At 41.5% G+C, this 23032-nt stretch overlaps 1 protein-coding gene across 4 annotated transcripts in view; it reads right to left on the reverse strand.

Annotated features, from left to right (window-relative positions):
- Nucleotides 1–23032, reverse strand: part of EMB3142 (nuclear pore complex protein (DUF3414)) — a 447780-nt gene that overhangs the window by 67203 nt on the left and 357545 nt on the right. For 3 of the 4 annotated variants that reach the window (XM_089384461.1, XM_089384462.1, XM_089384460.1), the window contains exons 38-42: nt 22069–22212; nt 21755–21913; nt 21525–21635; nt 20291–20431; nt 20081–20181 (exon numbers count right to left, since the gene is read on the reverse strand). In XM_089384461.1, the coding sequence (XP_089240587.1) occupies nt 20081–20181; nt 20291–20431; nt 21525–21635; nt 21755–21913; nt 22069–22212 (656 nt within the window). The remainder of the gene's footprint in view (nt 1–20080; nt 20182–20290; nt 20432–21524; nt 21636–21754; nt 21914–22068; nt 22213–23032) is intronic. The other variant, XM_089384463.1, reaches the window with a different exon arrangement.

Raw genomic sequence — 23032 nt, forward strand, 5'->3', positions numbered from 1 at the left:
ATATTTAAGGATTTGATGGTTTGTGCAGATTTGGAAGCGTCGCCCCAATAAGTAAGGTCGCCAGGTATCTACTGCATGTAAGATAGCCATCATCTCCTTCTCATAAGTAGATTGTGCCAAATTCTTTCCACTTAGTTGTTGGCTTGTGAAGGCCAAGGGTCGACCTTCTTGCATTAAGACCGCCCCAATACCCGTACCTAAAGCATCACATTCAATGACAAAAGATTTGGTGAAGTCAGGTAGTGCTAAGACTGGAGTGGAACACATGGCATTTTTGAGAGCTGTAAAGGCCTGTTGTGCTTCATCATTCCAGAGGAATGAATTTTTCTTGAGGAGTTGAGTGAGGGGCCTCGCAATGCGACCATAATTGCAGACAAATTTGCGATAGTAGCCCGTGAGACCCAAAAATCCTCTGAGGCTCTTCAAAGTCTTAGGTTGAGGCCAATCCTGCATTGCCTGGATCTTTTTGAGGTCCACCCTGACACCTTCACACCCCACAATGTGGCCCAAATACTCAACTTCTTCCATGCCAAAAGAACACTTGGACATCTTAACAAACAATTTATGCTCGCAGAGCAGTTGCAAGAGCAGATCTACATGCTGAAGATGTGTGGTCCAAGTGCGACTGTAGATGAGGATGTCATCGAAGAAAACAAGGACAAATTTTCTGAGATATGGTTTGAGCAGGTGGTTCATAAGGCTTTGAAAAGTGGATGGAGCATTACAAAGACCAAATGGCATGACCAGGAACTCATAATGGCCTTCATGAGTTCTGAAAGCAGTCGTTGGAGTGTCGACTTCTTTCATGTGAATTTGGCGGTAGCCTGGGCGAAGATCAAGCTTAGTGAAGAATTGAGCCCCATTTAGTTCATCCAACAAATCATCAACAACCAGGATGGGAAATTTATCTTTGACTATCAACTTATTGAGGGCCCTAAAGTCTGGACACATACACCATTCCCCATCTTTCTTCAGCACCATGACCACCAGTGATGAATAAGGACTAATGCTGGGACGAATGATGCCTGCTTCCAAAAGTTCCTTGATTATTTTTTCTATTTCATTCTTTTGGGCGAACGGATATCTATATGGGCGCACATTTAGTGGTTGTGCCCCTGGGACCAAAGTGATGCTATGATCATGTTCCCCTCTCGAGGGTGGAAGCTCATGAGGCTTGTCAAAGACTGGTTGATGGGTATTTAAGATTTGTTGCATCTCAGATGAATCAAAAGAGAATTGGTTTCGAAGGCTTGGATGGCATTAAATTGAGCTATAACTCCATGATGGCCCTTTTTTAACAATTTTTCCATCCGATGTGAACTGATGATAGAGGGAGCTCCCGCCTGGAGTCCATGGAGGGTATGTGTGTGGTCGTTCTGCTTAAAGCTCATATATAACTCCTGGAAACCCATTGTGATTGGGCCAAGTGTGCGAAGCCATTCAGCACCTAGGACAATGTCGCACCCTCCCATGTGTATGGCAAACATGTGGGTCTTTAATTGATAATCCCCCATTTGAAGTTTGACATTTTCATAGCGGCCTTCACATTTCATTGTGCCCCCATCAGCAATTTGGACTTGGAAGTTAGAAACTGCGCGTACTAAACAATGCATTGCTTCCGCGACTGATGGATAAAATTATGTGTACTTCCACTATTAATCAAGACTACTACTGGGCGATGCTTAATAAAACCTCTGATTTTGAGAGTTTGAGGCGAAGAAATCCCTGCCAAAGCATGCAGCGAAATAACTGGTTCTTCAGGTACATTGTCCTTCTGGTTGTCCTCTTCTTCCTCCTCTGGTTCCTCAAGTGGTGGGGCTTCCTCCGATGAGTTGTGATCAGTAGCATCGATTTGAAAAAATTTGGGCTCCTTGCATTTATGCCCAGGGGAGTATTTTTCATCACAGTAGTAACATAATCCTTGCTTTCTTCTTCTGCCATTTCTGCAGGTGACACCTTTCGAACCTTGAGTGTTTGAGTAGTGCTATGAGCCTATGGGGCACAACCCTTGGCAGCGAAATTTGGGCGATTGGACTAGGCCGCTAACGCACATTCTACTTCATGAGCTATCTTGCAAGTCTCCAGCCATGAGGGAGGGTGGTGCAGTCGGACATGGGCTTGTATGGCCTCTTTAAGACCACTGATAAAACATTCCGTGTAGAACTCATCTTGTAGACCTAAAGTGCGGAAAGCTAAGGCTTCAAAGGCTGTAATATATTCATCCACTGTTCCTATCTGACGGAGCTTAGTGAGACGACCCAAAAAAGCAAAGTCATGGTCAAAGCGATCCATAAGAGCTTTTTTGAATGTGTCCCAAGTCAAGGGCCTTCCATAGCAACGTTGATGCCATTGCCACCATTGCCATCTTTCATTGTCCAAGTACATGATCCCCACACTAAGCTGAGTGGCATTATCCAGGATGTAATTCAGATTGAAATATTGCTCCATTTGTGCTATCCATGCTGCCGGGTGAGAGCCATCAAATTTATGCATGTCCAGCTTGGGTGGTCGCAGACGGGATTGTTGGTGGGTGCCCCAGAGGTGAAGAGAGTGGCTAGACTCACCCTCACTGTGTTCATTGCCAATATATGCCTCCTCGCAGGCTTCCGCCTTGCCCATAGAGAGTGTTGTAGTTAATTTTGTCAGCTGATCTTGGATGTCTTTCAAGGATGCTTCAAGTTTGTCCATCCTTTCATTTGCCATAGCTTGATTTCTAGTTTCTACCATGCACCGAGCCAATTTACTTGAAATTTGGGACCACCTGAATTTTTTGGCACTAACAATTGAATGGTACCACCTTGCTCAGCTCGTCGTCCTGATTCTTATGGGCTAAGTCACCAATAAGCGCCCCGGGGGGTCTCAGACATTTTTTTTTTTTCCTAACAGAGTTTTACTCCTTGCTTAGGAATACTGCAGTTGTCGAATCCCTGAAATGTCAATGCTGCCAAAAGTCCTGCGAAAATCACGCCCAGGTATAGGAACCCACACAACTACTCAGATCTAGATGGTGGATCTGATGGATCTAAACGGCGGAACTAATTGTTGTTGTGGATCTGATGGATTTGAGAGATCTGGATGGCTGATTTGATAGATCTGAACTGGGAAACTTATTTCTGCTACGGCGGCAAAAAACCCCACTTGCGAGATCTGATCTGGCAAAGATTATGTATGATCCAAAGAGAGATCAGGGAACTATGGTCTCCAAGAGTGTCAGGTGCTACAGATCGCAATATACATAAGGGTTTGACAGTGGTACTCGGCCCAATTTTACAGGGCACTAGCCAAGGAGGATCAATCGTACCCTTAGCCGTACAACCCGACTACCCTATCGTATAGGCAAGTAATCTCTCCGAGTGTTGTTCTCGGTGTACTGTAGTAGCAAGACGGCCGACAGTTTATCTATGGCGAGGTGTCAAGGGAGCTAGGGGGTTTCCGATATATCTAGAAGGTACTTGGAAGACAGTCCGTGCGCGGTTCTGTCTAATGCGCTACTACTCGAAGGGGTACCCACAGGGGTTACAAGGGATTCCAACAAGCGTGACCACCTCTTGTATTTCTTGCGTGCATGCCTCCCCAAATCCACAGTTTTATGCGCTCAACAACAGATCCCGTGGTTTAGAGACGCCGGAACACGTCTCTAGCCAAATTATTTTTTCTAAAAAATGGAGATCCCACCGGCCCTGGAAAGCGCTCTGATACCACTTGTTATGCTCCTAATCCTGCAAGACGATACCAAAATACCAAATATGTGAAAAAATATACCCAGAACATAGAACAAGAGCAGGCATTATATTATTCAGAAAGCAAAGTTCACTTGCCTCTTCGAGGGGGCAACCTCCAATAGAGCTAAGCTCAATTACAAAATAAGACACGATGCTCCTCGCAGGGAGTCTCTATCCTTTATATAGGATTCACACATGCAATACCATGGGGAAATACCATGGTTCTTATTAATACCATCTATCTAATACCATGGCCCATTTGCAACTAACTGTGGTCCCGTCATTAAATGAGGGTTAACCACTTACAATTATTATTATGGGCTTTATTGACTCTTTACTTAACTATAACTATGACTCAATCCTATTACATAAATAAGGGGGTAAGGGTGGGACCCTAACATCCTTTGGAACTAAAAGCTCCTCATATGCATGTAACTAAAGCTCCCTCTCAAGGGAACATCTTATGGACTTTCTTCATCGAACTTCACATCTCTATGAACCACTATTATCATGTTGGATGGCAGGTACAGCCGATAGTTGTGAGTTGTATCAATGTACCCCACAAATATCCCCAACTCCGCTATTGGCTCTAGCTTTATCCGTGCATCTTTGATAACATGACAATAGACTGATGAGCCAAAGATCCTGAAGTGTGCCAAATTTGGCTTCTTACAAGAAAAAGCTTCTTCTGGTGTACACATCCTGACAATTCGAAGAGGGCTTCTATTTTGCAAATAAACAGTTGTGTTGCATGCTTCAACCCACAAGTGCAACAGTAGGCCCTGATCATGTACATCGAACGTGCATCGCCCATAATACTTATGTTCTTCCTTTCAGCCACCTCATTCTGTTGTGGGTTATGAGGTATTATTAACTCTCGTCGAATGCCTTATGATGCACAGAAATTCTCGAATGCATTCAACACATATTCTCCACCGTTATCGCTTCTGAGAACTTTAACTTTCCTTCCAATATCTTTCTCAAGAAGTGCTTTAAATTCACAAAATTTAGCATACGTATGATGTTTCTTTTGCATGAAGAAAATCCAGCACTTACAAGAAAAATCATGAACAAATATTACATAATACCTGTGTTTGGACGTGGAGGATGTCGAGAACGGTCCAATCACATCTGAGTGAACTCTATCAAGGATTGCTTGCGCTCAACTATCTTTATCATGAAAGGAAACTTTGGTTTACTACCCCAATGTACACCCTTAGCATGTGTCTCTCTGCTCTAGTGTACACTTGGGAAGTCCTATAGAAACTTGTTGCATGATCTTCAAAGCTCTGTGGTGCAAGTGACCCAATCTTCTATGACACAACTCATCGATGTCTCAACTTTACACCTTCTCTACTTTTGTGCTCAAAGCAACACAATCTTTTGCATCCAATTTGTAAAGGTTCTTCACTCGAACCCTAATCCGCTTCACCTATCCTAAGGCTATGTGATGAAGGAAAGCCTTTCCCTTGCTAAATATCACATCGTAGCCACAGTCCTCCAACATGGCAACTAAAACCAAATTCTTCTTCAAACATGGAACATACATGACATCTTTTAGTGTGAGAGGAGAACCAAACTCCCTTTGAAAGGTAATAGTATCGATGTCGGTCGCACTATACCTCCCATCATCTCCCATCTCAATGTGCATCTAGAGGTCCTTCTCCTCCAAGTTACTGAAGAACTCTTTGTTGTTGGTCATATGAAATGAGGCTCCACTATCCAAGTACCACACACTAGCCATCACCGATGTCACCATGAAAGCGATGAGGGTGAAATCCAATTCGAATTGTGAAGCAAGAGCTTCACCTGCCGCTCTTCCTGAGGGCTTCTTACCAGCCTTCTTGTAAGGACACTTTGTGGCATAGTGTCCCAGCTCGTGACAGTGAAAACATTTAATCTTCAACATGTCCTTTTTCTTGCCATCATTACTCCAATCTGACTTTGTTATGCTCTTGAAAAGATACCAGAATACCAAACATGTGAAGAAATATACCCAGAACACAAAGCAATAAGAAATAATAGCATGTATTTTATTATTCAGAAAGGAAAGCAATGTTCACTTGCCTCTTCGAGGGGGCAACCTCCAATAGCGCTGGGCTCAATTACAAAATAAGACACGATGCTCCTCGAGGGGAGTCTCCATCCTTTATATAGGATTCATATATGCAATACCATGGGTCAATGCCATGGTTCTTATTAATACCATCTATCTAATACCATGGCCCATTTGCAACTAACTGTGGTCCCTTCTTTAAATGCGGGTGAACCACTTACAATTATTAATATGGGCTTTATTGACTCTTTACTTAACTATAACTATGACTCAACCCTATTGCATAAATAAGGGGGTTAGGGTTGGACCCTAACATGCCCTCCCCCATAAAAATATCCTTGTCCTCAAGGCTGAAGCTGCAGAAACTACTGAAGGACAGTCGCTGGTTCCCAGGTTGCATCTTCTGGAGAGGTGTCTTTCCACTTGACGAGGACTTCCTTGATCGTGCAGCCGCACAGGTGCCGTTCTCGCGTGTCAAGAACTTGTTCAGGTTGGAGCCACATTGAACCTTCTTCATCCAATTCCAGTAGACTGTTTTGAATTCGGCAATGGTTCCCAATCACTTTCTTGAGGCATGAGACATGGAAGACTGGATGGATTTTTGCCGTGGGTGGCAAAGCTAGCTTGTAGGCTACTTCTCCAATGCGTTGAAGTACTTGATATGGTCCGTAGAATTTTGGAGATAATTTCTGACAACCCTTGTCTTTGAGTGATGTTTGCTTATATGGTTGCGGCCTCAAAAATACCTGATTCCCTTCTTGAAATTTGCATTCTGAACAATGTTGATCTGCTTGTTGCTTCATGCAGTTTTGAGCTTGATGGAGATTCTCTTTGAGGTGGGCCAACATGGTTGTGCGGTTCTGTAAGTTGATCGACTACTTGTACCTTCGAGCATCCCTGGATATAATAAGTAGGTGAAGGAGGAAGTTGACCATAAACTGCTTCTTATGGAGTCATTTTGGTGGTGGCATGATAATTAGTGTTATACCACCATTCGGCTAGAGGTAACCACTGTATCCATAGATGTTTCTTTTCTGAAGTGAAACACCTAAGGTAGGTCTCCAGACATTTGTTGACTGCTTCAATTTGACCATCAGTTTGGGGATGATAGGAGGTATTGAGTTGTAGTTGGGTACCTTGTAGCTTGAAGAGTTCCTACCAAAAGTTACTAGTGAAGATTGGGTCACGATCAGATACAATGGAAGTGGGCATGCCATGCAATTTGAAGATCTTGTCCATGAAAGATTAAGTCACCAAAGCCGGTGTAAAAGGGTGGGGTAGGGCACAAAAATGAGCATACTTAGAAAGTCTGTCCACAACCACCATGATGACTGACTTGTTGCTTGACTTCGGAAGACTTGTAATGAAGTCCATAGAAACCTCTGTCCAGATTAAGGCCGGGATGGGCAATGGCTATAATGTGCCTGGGGATTTGACTGTTTCTCCTTTGTGGCACTGACATACGTCACACTCAGCTACAAAAGTAAGAATGTCCTTTTTCATGCCTGTCCAAAAGAATGAACGTCGAGTGCGAGCATAAGTCTTCTGAAAGCCTGAATGGCCTGCAGTGGGAGATGAGTGCAACTCCACCAAAATGCGACTTTTGAGGGTGGATGTTGGTGATATCACGACTCTGTCCTTGTAGCGAAGAATCTCATCCTGCCAAGAGTAGCCCGCTGTGGAATTTGGATCTGCCTGCAATTTATTAATGAGTTGGGAGAGCAAAGGATGTGAAAACCATTCCTTGCGAGCCTCTTCAATCCATTCTGGAATGGGAAGGGAGATTGTGAGCAGGGTGCTTTCCTCCTCAAATTGGCGTGATAAAGCATCTGCTACGACATTTTCGCGCCCTTTCTTGTAAATTATCTCATAATCATATCCCAACATTTTGGTGAGCCATTTATTTTGTTGTGGCGAGGATAGGCGTTGCTCCAAAAAATATTTAAGGCTTTGATGGTCTGTGCAGATTTGGAAATGCCGCCCCAATAAGTATGGTCGCCAGGTATCTACTGCATGTAAGATGGCCATCATCTCCTTCTCATAGGTAGATTGTCCTAGATTTGTCCCACTTAGTTGTTGGCTAGTGAAGGCCAAGGGTCAACCTTCCTGCATTAAGACCGCCCCAATACCCGTACCTGAAGCATCACATTCAATCACAAAAGATTTGGTGAAGTCGGGTAGTGCTAATACGGGAGTGGAACACATGGCATGTTTGAGAGCTATAAATGCCTGTTGCACTTCATCATTCCAGAGAAATGAATTTTTCTTGAGAAGGTGAGTGAGGGGTCTAGCAATGCAACCATAATTGTGGAAAAATTTGCGATAGTAGCCCGTGAGACCCAAAAATCCTCTCAAACTCTTCAAGGTCTTTGGTTGAGGCTAATCCTGCATTGCTTGGATCTTTTTGGGGTCCACCCTGACACCTTCACGCCCCACAATGTGGCCCAAATACTCAACTTCTTCCATGCCAAAAGAGCACTTGGACATCTTGACAAATAATTTATGCTTCTGGAGCAGTTGCAAGAGCAGATCTACATGCTGAAGATGTGTGGCCCAGGTGTGGCTGTAGATGAGGATGTCATCAAAGAAAACAAGGACAAATTTTCTGAGATATGGTTTGAGCAGGTGGTTCATGAGGCTCTAAAAAGTGGATGGGGCATTACAAAGACCAAATGGCACGATGAGGAATTCATAATGGCCTTCATGAGTTTGGAAAGCAGTCTTTGGAATGTCTACTTCTTTCATGCGAATTTGGTGATAGCCCGAGCAAAGGTCGAGCTTAGTAAAGAATTGAACCCCATTTTGTTCATCCAGCAAATCATCGACAACCGAGATGGGAAATTTATCTTTGACCGTCAGCGTGTTGAGGGCCCTGAAGTCTGGACACATACGCCATTCCACATCTTTCTTGAGCACCATGACCACAGGCAATAAATAAGGACTAATGCTAGGACAAATGATGCCTACTTCCAAGAGTTCCTTGATGATTTTTTCAATTTCATTCTTTTGGGCAAACAGATATCTATATGGACGCACATTTGGTGGTTGGGCCCCTAGGACCAAAGTAATGTTATGATCATGTTCCCTTCTCGAGGGTGGAAGCTCATGAGGCTTGTCAAAGACCGACAAATGGTTGTTTAAGATCTGTTGCATCTCAGGATGAATACGAAGAGAAGTGGGTTCGAAGGCTTGGATGGCATTAAATTGGGCTATAACTCCATGGTGGCCCTTTTTTAACAATTTTTCTATCCTATGCGAGCTAATGATAGAGGGAACAACCGCCTGGAGTCCACAGAGGGTATGTGTGTGGTTGTTCTGCTTAAAGCTCATATATAACTCCTGGAAATCCATTGTGATTGGGTTGAGTGTGCGAAGCCATTCAGCGCCCAAGACAATGTCACACCCTCCCATGTGTATGGCAAACATGTGGGTCTTTGGTTGATAATCCCCCATTTGAAGTTTGACACTTTCACAGCGGCCTTCACATTTCATTGTCCCCCCATCAACAATTTGGACCTGGAAGTTAGAGACTGCTCTGACAAAACAATGCACTGCTTTAGCGACTCTTTGATGGATAAAGTTATGCGTATTGCCACTATCAATCAAGACTACTACAGAGCGATGCTTAATAAAACCTCTGATTTTGAGAGTTTGGGGAGAAGAAATCCTTGCCAAAGCATGAAGCGAGATAACTGGTTCATCAGGTGTAGCTGGGAGTGCATTGTCTGGCTGGTTGTCCTCATCTTACTCCTCTGGTTCTTCAAATGGTGGGGCTTCCTCCGATGAACTGTGATCAGTAGCATCAATTTGAAGGAATTTGGGTTCCTTGCATTTATGCCCCGGGGAGTATTTCTCATCACATTAGTAACACAATCCTTGCTTTCTTCTTTCCACCATTTCCGCTGGTGACACCTTTTGAACATTAAGTGTTTGGGTGGTGCTTGGAGCCTAGGTGGGGCGACCCTTGGCTATGAAATTTGGACAAGTCGACTGGGCCACTAATGCGCATTCTACTTCACGAGCTATCTTGCAAGCATCCAGCCATGAGATTGGGTGTTGCAGTAGGACGTGGGCTTGTATGGCTTCTTTGAGACCACTAACAAAACATTTCAAGTAGAACTCATCTTGTAGACCTCCTGTGCGGAAGGCTAAGGCTTCAAAGGCTGTAATATATTCTTGCACTGTTCATGTCTGTCGGAGCTTAGTAAGACGACCCAAAAAATTAGATTCATGGTCGAAGCGATCTGTAAGGACTTTTGCGAATACCTGCCAAGTCACAAGCCTTCCATAGCAACGTTGATGCCACTGCCACCATTGCCATCTTTCATTGTCCAATTACATGCTACCCACACTTAGCTGAGTCGCATCATCTCTAATGTGATTCAATGTGAAATAGTGTTCCATTTGTGCTAGCCATGTGGCCGGATGAGAGCCATCAAATTTATACATGTCCAGCTTGGGTGGTCGCGGTTGGGACTTTTGGTGGTCTCCAAAGAGATGAAGAGAATGGCTAGACTTGCCCCCAATGTTTTCATTAAAAGTATATCCCTCCGATTGTTCCCCCGACTTGCCCTTTGTCATTGTGTTAGCTAACGTCTGGATCGTCTTCATTAATGCGTCCAACTTTTGTTCAAGGGTGTCGATCTTCTCATTGGCCATAGCTTGAGCTCTGGTTTGTACCATGCACCAATCCAGTGCACTTGTCGTTACTGCGAAAAAAAATAAAATTTGGGACCACTTGAAATTTTGACGCTAACGAGTGAATGGTACCACCTTGCTCAGCCCGTCGACCTGATTCTTATGGGCTAAGTCTCCTATAAGCGTCCCGGAGGGTCTTAGACGAAAGGATTTTTACTCCTCGCTTACTGATACTGCCATAGCCGAATCCCAGAAAAGTAAATTCTGCCCAATGTCCTGCGAGAATCATACCCAGGTATAGGGGCCCACACAAATAGTCAGATCTGTCGGCTAACCCTCAACAACAAAGTATGAGTAGAAATGTGGCAGTGATCGAACCCTTGCTGCTAGATCTGAATGGCGGAACTAATTGTGGCGATTGCTACAGAACCCAAATGGCTAGATCTGAATGGCGGATCTGAAAGATTTGATTGGTGGATCTGATAGATCTCAATGGCAGATTTGAGAGATCTAAATGGCGAAACTAATTGTTGCAGCTGCGACAGAACCCCACCTGCTAGATCTGATCTGGCAAAGATGATGCATGATCTAGAGAGAGACAAGGGAACTATGGTCTCAAGGAGTGTCAGGTGCTATAGATCGCAATATACATAAGGGTCTGACAATAGTACTCGGCCCAATCTTTCAAGGCACTAACCAAGGAGGATCAACCATACCCTTAGCCGTACAACCCAACTACCCTATCGTACGTGCGAGTAATCTCCCCGAGTGTTGTTCTCGGTGTACTGTAGCAGCAAGACGGCCAACGGTTTATCTATGGCGAGGTTTCAAGAGAGCCTAGGGGGCTTCCAATATACCCAGAGGGTACTTGGAAGACAGTCCGTGCGCGGTTCTGTCTAATGCGCTACTACTCGAAGGGGTACCCACAAGGGTTACAAGGGAGTCCAACAAGCATGACCACCTCTTGTATTTCCCGCGTGCATGCCTCTCCAAATCCGCAGGTTTATGCGCTCAACGACAGATCCCGTGGTTTAAAGATGCCGGAACACGTCTCTAGCCAATTTTTTTTTGCTAAAAGTCGAGATCCCACTAGCCCTGGAAAGTGCTCTGATACCACTTGTTATGCTCTTGACCTGCGAGAAGATACCAAAATACCAAACATGCGAAGAAATATACCCAAAACACAGAACAATAAGAAATAACAGCATGTATTTTATTATTCAGAAAGGAAAGTAATGTTCACTTGCCTCTTCGAGGGGCCAACCTTCAATAGAGTTGGGCTCAATTACAAAATAAGACACGATGCTCCTCGAGGGGAGTCTCCATCCTTTATATAGGATTCATACATGCAATACCATGGGTCAATACCATGGTTCTTATTAATACCATCTATCTAATACCATGGCCCATTTGCAACTAACTGTGGTCCCTTCTTTAAATGCGGGTCAACCACTTACAATTATTAATATGGGCTTTATTGACTCTTTACTTAACTATAACTATGACTCGACCCTATTACATAAATAAGGGGGTTACGGTTAGACCCTAACAGATTTGGAATTGGGTGACTTCCCCTTCCCTTTCTTCTCCTTTCCAGCTAAGGCACAATTCTCCTCATCATCATGCCTGGATGAGGATCCATTTCTGGTGTTCCGCCGAATCTCTTATTGTACCAAGTCGGACCACAACAGCTCCCACTTTGGTAGCTTCTCCCTTCGATTACTTGCGTCCTGGTAGTTGTGTCGGCTCTTGGGAAGGCCTAGAAGTGCCAGGCTTACCATATCGTCTTCAGTAACTATAACACTGACACTTCCAAGCTCATCCCAACATTGGGTGAACTTGGTCAAGTACTTCAGTATTGTGTCGCCCTTCTCCATCTTGATCTTTCTGAGCTTGTCCTTCAGTGTCAACTTCCTGTGGTCACTATTGTTTTGAAACAGGTCTGTCAAGGCCTTCCACATTGCAAATGGGGTCTCCTTACCGTGGAGGTTCGAGACAATATGATCTCGAACTCCTTCAAGGATAATCCTTCTCGCATTTGCCACACACTTTCTCCACTCTGCGAGATCTTGAGCATCAACTGGCTTAGGACTATCTCTGTCTATGAATTCCTTAAGTCAGTTGTCTTCCAACACTACCTCCATCCCGTCCTTCCAAGCAATATAGTTCGAACTACCCTAAAAAGCATATTTGAGTCTCAATCTATAGAATGGCATTCTACTACAAATTCGATTTTTCCTGCAAAAGACAAACTCATATTCTCCTCTTCTATAGTGATTTCAGCTCTGATACCATGTAGAAATTCCTTGTAGATTCAAACTACAGATTGTAATATGCTAAAACAATTGACTTGAATCTACTCTACTCATCAGCGGAAATAATAAACAATTGATGAAATCACGAAGCATATAAGAGAAATAATTCAATCACACATAACACAATGATTTTATGGGGAAAGCCACAGCTAAAAACCCTTGCTATTTGTATATTGCATTAATCAAAAAATATGAGAAGATTACAATGCTTTTCTCAAGCCCAAGCAACCTCTGCACTATCTCTATCTATCTCACTGCTTCCCAGACAAGCTCAAGCCAATACTTAGCCAAATTCTTGCTTGCCAAAGTCCCTATTTCCTTGCGTTGTTCCCTTGGGAATTAGCCCCTATTTAATTGGGAAATTCCACAATTATGAATTGTGCAATCCTCATAGGCCTTCCTCTGATTGCATGCACCATCAGTTTAATTTAGATGATTTTACAACTGATAGTACATTGTCCCTAAACTCCAATCTCAACTAGGTCTTTCTCTGATTTGACATGCATAAGTTAATTATGAGTGAATCTTCAATTTACTAGTTGATCACTACAGGCTGCACCCCACAACTGTAGGTTACACCCCACTATTGCAGGATACACCCCATTGTTTGAAAGGCAGCACCACATTGAACACCGGGAAGCACCACACTCGACTGCAGGTTACACCCCACTACTGCAAGTTACACCCCATTACTAGACCTCCCACTAATTCCTCCATCAGTTAGAACTAGTTTAACTGACTTTAACTCAATTAGACTGAATTAAATAATTACAACTCAAAATAAACTCAACTAGTGCTCCTAATTGTAGGAGACACTCTACATGACAATAGTTATGTTGATTTGTGTAGCTTGGGAGGTACTCCAAACCCTAGGTTCAGGGTTTGGAGGGCAAAGCACCACAAGGGTCACTTTTGGGCTTGGAACCCAATTATGGGGTTTTGCAACCATCAGGATTTGGGTCAAAAGTTAAAACCATGATGAATTTGATCTTGAGAAAAATTGAGGTGATAGAGCTTAGCGAGTCGATTCCAACACTCCAAAGATCACTCAAATCGGAGCTATCAAAACAAAGTTATGAATTTTTAAAGTTGACAAATAATTATGGACAAGTCAAAGTCATGCAGGCTTGAGGAATTCGTCCAAGAGACATGTCTCTTCAAATGAATTCGTGGAGCCCTGTTTATGTGTATATATAGAAGTGGAGTGGAGCACTTATTCCTCATCCAATTGTGCAACACAAACAAGAAGAAAAGTGAAGGACAAGAACAACCAGGAAAGGAGATTGTCTTTGGGTCATTTTAGGAGGGCTAAGGTGTTGTTTGGAGGACCATGGGACTTTGCAAGAGGGCCGAAGCAGGGAAGAATGTTTTGAGGTCAGGGAAAGGGTGGGCAGACCCTAAACAAGCATCCTGCAAGCCTGGAGGAGCCATTTGTAGCATGCCGCAGTTAATTGAAGGTAGGTCAAGGGTTGGCTGAGGGTTGGAACAACCCAGACTTGGAGCAGCCCTCCTTTGCCTCTCAAGAAAGGGTAGCCGCATCTTTTGGTGCAATTATGGGTAGAGAAACAAGGTTGGAAAAGGGACTGATTTGTGCCCTAACCAGGCCTAATTGCAGCATACGTAGAAGACCTCAAAACAATGAGCTGGAGGTGCATCTTGTAGGTGTTGGATCCGAGATTTGTGGATCAGTTTTGGATTAGTTTTGGATCAGAGTTGTTGCTGCCTGTTGGTGCCGTTTTGAGGACCTTCCATGGTGGTGAAGAGTCCATCCTAGAAGCAGAACCGACAGTGTAGTATTGGGTGCCATTGATCTGGTGGAAGAGAGTGTGTTGGCTACTCAAAGTAGCCCTAGACATGTTATCTTGAAGTGACGAAAAGGAGTTGAAGATTGGGTGAAGATTGGTGCCAAAGGGCAGTACCTTGATGGCCAAAGGTGACTTCTAGCTTGGCAGATTAGAGCTCGGGAATTAGGCCTACTCAGAGAGTAGATTGGATCAACTTGTGTACATGCTACAGAAGTGACTTGCAGCAGTGTTAGGTGGCAGCCCTCCTGAAGTCTCGATGTGTTGTTGTACTGCACAGCTAGTGAGCAGTACGAGAGTGAAGGACTAACAGGACAAGATACGACATAGAAGTTGCAGCGACATTTGTCATTGTATCTTGTATACCATAGACTATTGTATTATTCAGATTTGGTTTAATATAACGAAGATTGGGTTGTACATTATTGTACAATATTTGTTAAAAATTGTGTATACTTGTGTACATGTGATTTACTGCTTTATATTTCTGTTGTGCAAAGTAGTTTATGGTTGAGATTCTTCATTTGGTAGCATTAGTGATTTTAAGACTCTAACCTAGACCTAAGGTCGGGGAAATTCAACAAGTTAGACCCTCAACTCCAATTAACTAAGCTAACTAAGTCAAATTAACTTAGTTAACTAGTACAAGTTGTCATGAGATGTGAAGCTACAATTTTATTCCCAATTTAATTCAAAGACAAAATTAAATTAGGATTTTCTTGTTGCATTTCAACATTCCTTAGGCAAGAAACCTCACTAGGATCATTGCATTATCTTTCATTGAAAATTCCTCCCTTGATCCCCTTCTCCCCCCTGATTAGGTCAAGTATATCATTGGTTGTTAAACCCTACCCCCTTGACCTAACTCGGGTCCACTTGGTCCTGTGTGGTCCCACAACTTATTGAAGCCAATTTCATAAAGACCACTTGGAAGCCAAGTTTCCACAAGGATTTTAGGAGCTAAGAATCTTCTTGACAAGTCATCCCTAGCTCTTAGAATTCCCTTAAGCCCTTCCTAGAGAGCCTTTCATCTTGCTTTCAAGGCAAGCAAGCCCTATATTTGAGCCTCTCTTGTCAATAGGATTTTAGGATCACCTCTCAACCTATCATTAATCCATTCAATTTTGTGGTCCTTAATATAAGGGGTCTCCTCTCATCGATGAAAGGTTGTAAAGAGTAGGGAGCCTTAACCGAGGTGATAGTGGGCTAATGCTCCATTGTTTCCCTTGACCTAGTGGTAGCCCTTCAAGGACCCCTTTTAGGGCCCCTACTAGTTTGAGCAGTATTAGACCCAGTGGACACATGTGGACCCGAAAGGAAAAAGTGATGAATGGGGTTAGAATGAGCGGAAGGAAGTGTTGTATATGGTGTCAGGAAGCAGGACCACGTAACCAAAATCAGGATTTCCAACATAGAGTCTACCCTAAAGACAATGGCCAGTAAAAGAGATCTCACAAAACTAGGATACAATGGTAAGCACCAAATCGAGCGAAAGAGACAAGAGTACAGACCTAGCCCATTCTTTCCACCAAATCCCCCAACCAATCCATGCCCAAAAGTCTCCATGAAAAGTAAGGAAAATTACTCAACTATACCAATGAGAAGCCATACCTTTAGGGTGGGGAGGCCCATCTTCAAACACACAACCATAACAAATGGGTGAGGGACCACATGGCTAGCTCAGGTGGAAGAGATAATGGCACATCGAACTATCTGGTGGCTACAAGGGGCTGCTAGCTTTCAGCTGAGGACCTTGTAGGAGAAAAAATTTCTCCTATGCATACTACCCATGTGCCACAGGTGGTGGGGAACAAGCCAATCAAACTTTTCCTGTACTTTGCCTCTCGAAATCTATTTTCCTGCCCAGCTATTTGCACTGCCTGGCTAGCCTGTGCAAGTCTAAACCTTGTGCTTCAAATCTCCCTCTAAAAATGCACAAACTATCGATCTTTCGCATTTGAGCCTCCCATCTAATCTTCAATTCTCCAATACCATGTGAAAATTCCTCAATTGCAATGACTGGATAGTTTTCTCCTAATTGTTAGCAATTTAATTGTTTGCGACAATTAACGAATAATTCACAATTGCAATATTCGCCATAAAATACATTGCAGAAAATAAAATCGAGAACTGAGAAATAGATGCACACATAAAAATCGACACGATAGTTTTTGGACTGAAAGTCCCTGGAAAAACTCAGAAGGGAAAATTGGTGCAACAAATGAAGGTTCATTTCATTATGCAACAAAATAGATAATTACAACTATTGGCCTCCCTAGCTCAATTCCAAAAAATAAATTATATCTCAACAGGGAAAATTATTTTTCCCTCGGCAACTCAATCTGGCCCTCACTGGGCAACTCGCACTCCCTAGCAAATTTGCTCGTCCAGAATGGGCATACGCATTGTTGCCTCTGAGTAAATTGTCTGCCCTGGAAACCCCTCCAGCTGAGTCACCCTGCCTGTTTCTACCTCCGAAAAACAATTCGCTAGGCCTCCCAGTGTTAGATTCAGGCACTACCACCTCTATGGGCAACTCTCTTGCAAATAGGCACCTCGCAGCATGGATCTCTGCCTCTCTGCTGGAAATTTCGGTCTTCCTTCCTTGCTATTGGAAACTGGAAAACTACTCGAGAATTTCTCTGGAGAAATTCTCCCTTGCTACTCCCTCAATCACAGATGCTCTCCTTCTCTAGCTTGAACTCACTTCGTCATTGAATCACTAGAATTGGATAGCTCGATCTACCAAGGTAACTCGCTTCCCTCTTGTGTTTCTCTCCATCCCATCGACTTTCTCTTATAGTCTCTCGCTAGAGCACCAACGACCATGATTAGATCCTCATCAATGGCTAAGATCATCTTTGACTTGATCCATGTAATTTTATGGAAGTCTCTAGAGCATAAGTTGATCTCCTTAATTAACAACTTTTCCTAAGTTAGACTAAATATTTAATGATGGTTAATTAATTTAATTAAGGTGTTTTGCAAGCTTATCTCGCGAAACCTTTTCTAGATTTTGGAGATCTTGTGTTCCTTAGTCCCTTAGACACAAACCGAGACAAGAACACATGTCTGATACTACCAAATCAATCAAAACTAACATAGTAGATATTGAAGTCTGAAGATTGGAATAGTAAATTGATATAACTCAATTTCAAAATAGTAAAGAATGACAAGTCAAAGAATCAATGTAAGGTTATTGATACCTATAGTCAAGGCTCAAAAGTTGAAACTGAAAATTAAAAATGGACAATGAGCATTGAAGGAGCACGTTGGGGAGCAGAGGCAATAGTTAACTGGTAAGTCAAATAGCGCCGAGGGGTAAGCCAAGTAGAGGTAAGCTTGGTAAGTTGAATTAGTGAGTTAGGGATTGCAAATTAGTTTAGGTTTTGATATTTGTTATGTATTTTTCTTTTTAGTTTTAATTTTATATTTTAAAATCATTGTTTTTTTTTTTAAATATAAATTTTAAGGGATAATAGACAAAATTGAGAGGGCACGTTCCCCCTGCAAAAGGGATGCCCAGAAGCACTCCTTTTGAGGGGTGAGGCATCACGCACCCAGAAGTACCCCTTTTGGAGAAAAACATTTCCCCCTGCATCACCCCGCATCTCCCCAAAAGCGGGACGTGGGAAAACATTTCCCTAGGCGTCCCCTTGTGCCAAGTGCGTGCCCCCAACCCTTTGGGACGTGTCTCTGTGGAACTATTAACATATGTAGTTATTTGAAGCTTATAAGCATAACAAGCTATACTACACAGTATTATACACAACCCTTACACTTGCCAATTCTGAAAAATCTCAAGCAATCTATATAGGGGTTGAGTGACATTCCATTATTGGCCACTAGACATGAGCTTTAGCTTTAAGAAACTTATGCATAACTATTTTCAATTTGCAATAAGGTCCATGAAGGGTCTATGAGATAGAGAACTGTCTCTATAGCAATTTTTCTTCCTCATATTTCTTGTTAATGATACTTATGTCAAACGTAAAAGACATTCCCTTCTTAATAGGTTTTGCAAACTTTTACAGCTATGTTAAAAAACACTATAAAATACTTTGGTTCTGTGAAAGATTAGATTCATATTTCAGATTAAAGGGATTGAATAGTAATTTATTCAAATATTTAGTACCCAATCCAAGTCACCATTATCTGATTATTCTGATGATGTTTAAGGTTAGAATGGTGGAAGCACTGGATTTGAATGACCACTGGAAACCCATGTAAAGTATGTAAAACCTGAAATGAGACAAAAAAAATGAGAAAGAACAATAGCAATAACCACAAGGATGAGCCTTTTGAAATGTTGCATTTCCTCTTTTTTTGACATGGAAGCTTTGTTTATTGTAATTTTGTCCCTGAAAATACAATATCTAAATCACCAGAAACCCAAAATAAAACCAATCATACAAAACCCATGTTTTTGGCTGCAACATGTACAACAGATTTATATTCAAGGCAATACAAAAATAATGGATGGAAAAAATGATGATATTATCGAATCATCAAAGTCCATGATTGTGAAAACTGAAGATTTATGCCTAGATTATATCTGAAATCTGCCAAAAACATCTCTGATATTTGCCTGAAACATCCCTGCCATCTGCCTGGAATGTCTTGAGGATGGCCAACAAGTCCCCAGCAGTTTGGGGGCATTTCCTAAGGGTCCACAACTCCCTGGACCATGGGAATTCAGGGTATGTGAGTTTTTTGTGGGACTGTCCTGTCTCCATGCAACAATAGTGTGTCTATATATATATATATATATATATATATATGCTTCAACTATTGATAAACAGTACTTTGTGAATAATTATTCCACACCATTGTAGTTAGATATTCGAAGACATGGTTGATGGTGAATCCTATGATTGTTTCATTCAGAATTAGCCAATCATTGTCCTGTAATTTCTTCTTCAATCATCCCTAATACTAAAAAATACGAAAATTCATAATACCCCTAAGTTCTAAAAACACTTTCCTGGACAAAATACTTACAATATCATTTCATATAAAATTAATCATATCATGGCCCACGTGAATACATATTTAAGGCCGTTTTATTAAAATATTAAAATAAAAATAAAAAATAAAAACACATGCTGATGTTAAAGCATTTAGAAACATCTAATTTATAAATCTTCCATCAAATTATTGACGCAGCTGATTAACAGTTAAAAAAGTGAACTACAGTGGAAAATTAATAATCAATAACGTAGATACCAGACATTAAATAACATCGGTGATGAGGATAGATGAGGATAGATCTGTCGCTAGGGTGAGCATGAACAGTGAATCATAACTACACGACTTTGTTCTACAACAGTAGGAATACAGGATGTGGACTTGTTAGAACTTGTAACAAGATTTCATGTCTCACTCCACAAAGAGTTCAGAACCCACCAACATTTTACTTCTGATTTAGTGCAATCAGTTTGGTAAATATAATCTATATTTCTTTCACATTTTCTAAACAGCGTGCAACTCAAAAATACTAGCGACTTAATATAGAGCATAATGCTGCAGGATTTTGAAATTCCTTACCTCTTACGGATACTATCTGAGACTGATATGTACTGCTGCCGGCCATAAGCCTCAATTATTTCATCAACCTCATGTCTGGAGAGCTCGTTCACATCTTGAATCTAAATATACAAAAGAAATCATAGTAAAAATCCTAGGAGAAAAATAATAAAGAAGTATTTCACTCCACTCCATGCTCCAGTGGTAGATAACAAATGTCACACTTCAGACCTTGGTGAAAAGAAGACATTTCTCTTCTATAGAATGTTCCAAATCCGTAGTTGTCTGACGAAGAAGGCTTGCAACCAGCTCCAATGTGGGTTGCCTTTGTTTGCCAAATGTATAGGTACCAGCAGAAACTCTATCTATGATCTGCACGAGACAAATTTATCAGGTAGGAATTGAATTTGAAAGTCTTATTTTATTGATGCCCACCAGGGACGAATATATGACAGTCAACATTGAAGACATAAATTAAAATGAATATTAAGTGACATAAAACATTAAAGCATGATCAGCAAAGAGGGTGGACCAAGGTATGTGAACCCTGCAATGTATCAAAAATCAGATACAGAGTATGGTCCTGATAAGTCGCGTAACAATCAACTCTAATAGAAGCAGGCTACCCACTCTAATCATCTAATGATCCAAGTCCTCGTGAAACCCATCTGGATCGTTTGGAAAGGTTAGGGACTGTTCGGATGGCTTTAAACAGATTATGGCAGTTTTGTTTGGTTTCAGGGAATGACCTTCTGGAGCCAATTTCTAACCTTTCCCAGTGGATTTAAGGTTTGAAAACTTACCACACTACACTTTCAGGTTCTTCCCATTGTCATGAAATTTTTTGAGTTTCCAACTTCCAAGCGCCCAATTCAAGTTCATATGCGGTAGTTACAGTTCCGACAAGTCAACCATCACTTTTCCACCTCAGCACCTCATCTCTTGGCTTCCACCTGCCTTTCTCTTCAGTTTCTAATGTACATGTAATAAATAAGGGCATCTCTCACATGAATGGGGTTTTTCATTTTGCATTCATTATACTCTATTTGTTGATGACCATGAAGAGACAAAAACACTTGGGAACAGTGAAGATGAATTAGTGAAGTTGGATGGTGCAAAGAAAATGAAAAATTTTAAACTGTTGAAACTTGAAATACCAAGATGTGGGGAAGGTGACTTTGACAACCAAGCCAAGTTTTATATGAATGGTACAAAGGCAGACTACGCAGCAAATATTGCCATAAAATAATCTAGAATATGATGTAACTTTACACATTTCGAATAATTATAAGAATAAAAATAAAAAGCCATTTATAGGGGAAGGCAACTAGCACTAACTGAAATATGCTCCCATATTTCGAAACAGAACAAATTTTATTCTGTTGCCTGTGCCTCTTTGCAACATATATTATATTCCTAGCTATCCTAGCATTATATTACAATTGCATTTCTTTACAGCACTTACATTTGGTCTTGATATTGGTAATCTTAGGTCCTTCCTTGTAACCAAGCAATAAAGATAAGATGTCAAGTTGCAACGCAATCTTGTTACAAGCAGCTCCATTTTCCTGACCTTCTGATGGCACCAGTTCTTAAAGTATCAGAACAAATAATTAAAAAGAGAAAGAAACAGACCAGCAAAGAAAGAGAATATTAAAAATGTATGCAGGCTACAAGGTGAAGAGTAGTTCCTACCTCACGATTTCCAATATAATGCTCTAAAGATCTTTTTGAATTTTGAATGTCTTTAACATATTTGCTACTAGACTCTGTTTCTTCACATAAATAAGAACACATGAGATTGAAGAGGGATTGAACAATTCCAAAATCCTCGCTTTCTTCAATAGGCCACACCTGCAATAGTAATTGAAATTCATTAGCTAATATTTGAGATATGAAACTTTATTAAACAGAAACATAAAACAGCACTCTGTCCAATAGCCTTTTCAAGAAAACATTTCACTAACAGCTAATGCATTTCACTTAACATAGTTGCATAAGAAACTCACCTTAGTTAGTACAGCAATGGCAAGCTCCAGCTCTTCCAAAGATTGAACATGTACTTGGGATTCATCATCTCTGAGAATACGGTCAAAGAGCCCTTGATGTGATTTAACAAAATCGATTATCTCACGGTTGACCTTATTGGTTTCCTATAATTCAAAAACAATAACATTATTACAGCATGTCAAATGAATGGTAGGTTATGCTGTGGATTATTTTGCATCTCTCATCATAAGGACATCTTATACTTCACTAATATATAGTCTTCTTCTTCCAGAAGAGACATTGTACAACTAAGCCTTATGCACTCATTAAATACATGATTCAAGCTTATATCACTAACCATTTTTCAAACATTATTGAGTATTGACAGGATGTGTTTCATTTGTCTTTTTTGGTTATGAGTTTTCTAACTTTTCTCCCTTTAAAGCCTTCTTTGTATCACTAACCATTGTGTTATTATTGCCTTTCATTTTACACCTTTTCTACAAGCATTCTACATGGTAAGCATTCATTTTACAATTCTTTATTTCTCAGAAATCTAAACAGGGATTACAAGCTCCTACTATAAGATAAGATTGTTTTTAATGTCCACAAGTGACTAAAAAAAGTCAATGTAACTAGAAAACTCATGAAATCGCCATAATAATGTGGGAGTATCATGGTAAGTCCTGTTACAGCTCAAACTAGCAGGGGTCCTAGGAGGGGATCCTATAGAGCAACTACTAGGTCAAGGGCAACAATGGAGCAATAGCCAACTGACACCTTAGCTAAGCCTCCCTGCACTTTATGGACTTTCACCGATGGGAGGAGTCCCAATATCTGAGGAATCACTAGAATATTTATAGTCAATGATAAGATAAGGAAGTGATTCCTAAGCCTATTCACAAGAGAGACTCAATTAAATGGGTTGTTTGCTTTGGAAGCAAGGTGACGGGTTCTCTAGGAAGGGCTTAGAGGGCTTTTGAG

The sequence above is a fragment of the Pinus tabuliformis genome, chromosome Q (assembly GCF_031772625.1).
Source record: "Pinus tabuliformis cultivar Carrire ecotype Pingquan chromosome Q, CPIR1, whole genome shotgun sequence".
Lineage (NCBI taxonomy): Eukaryota > Viridiplantae > Streptophyta > Pinopsida > Pinales > Pinaceae > Pinus > Pinus tabuliformis.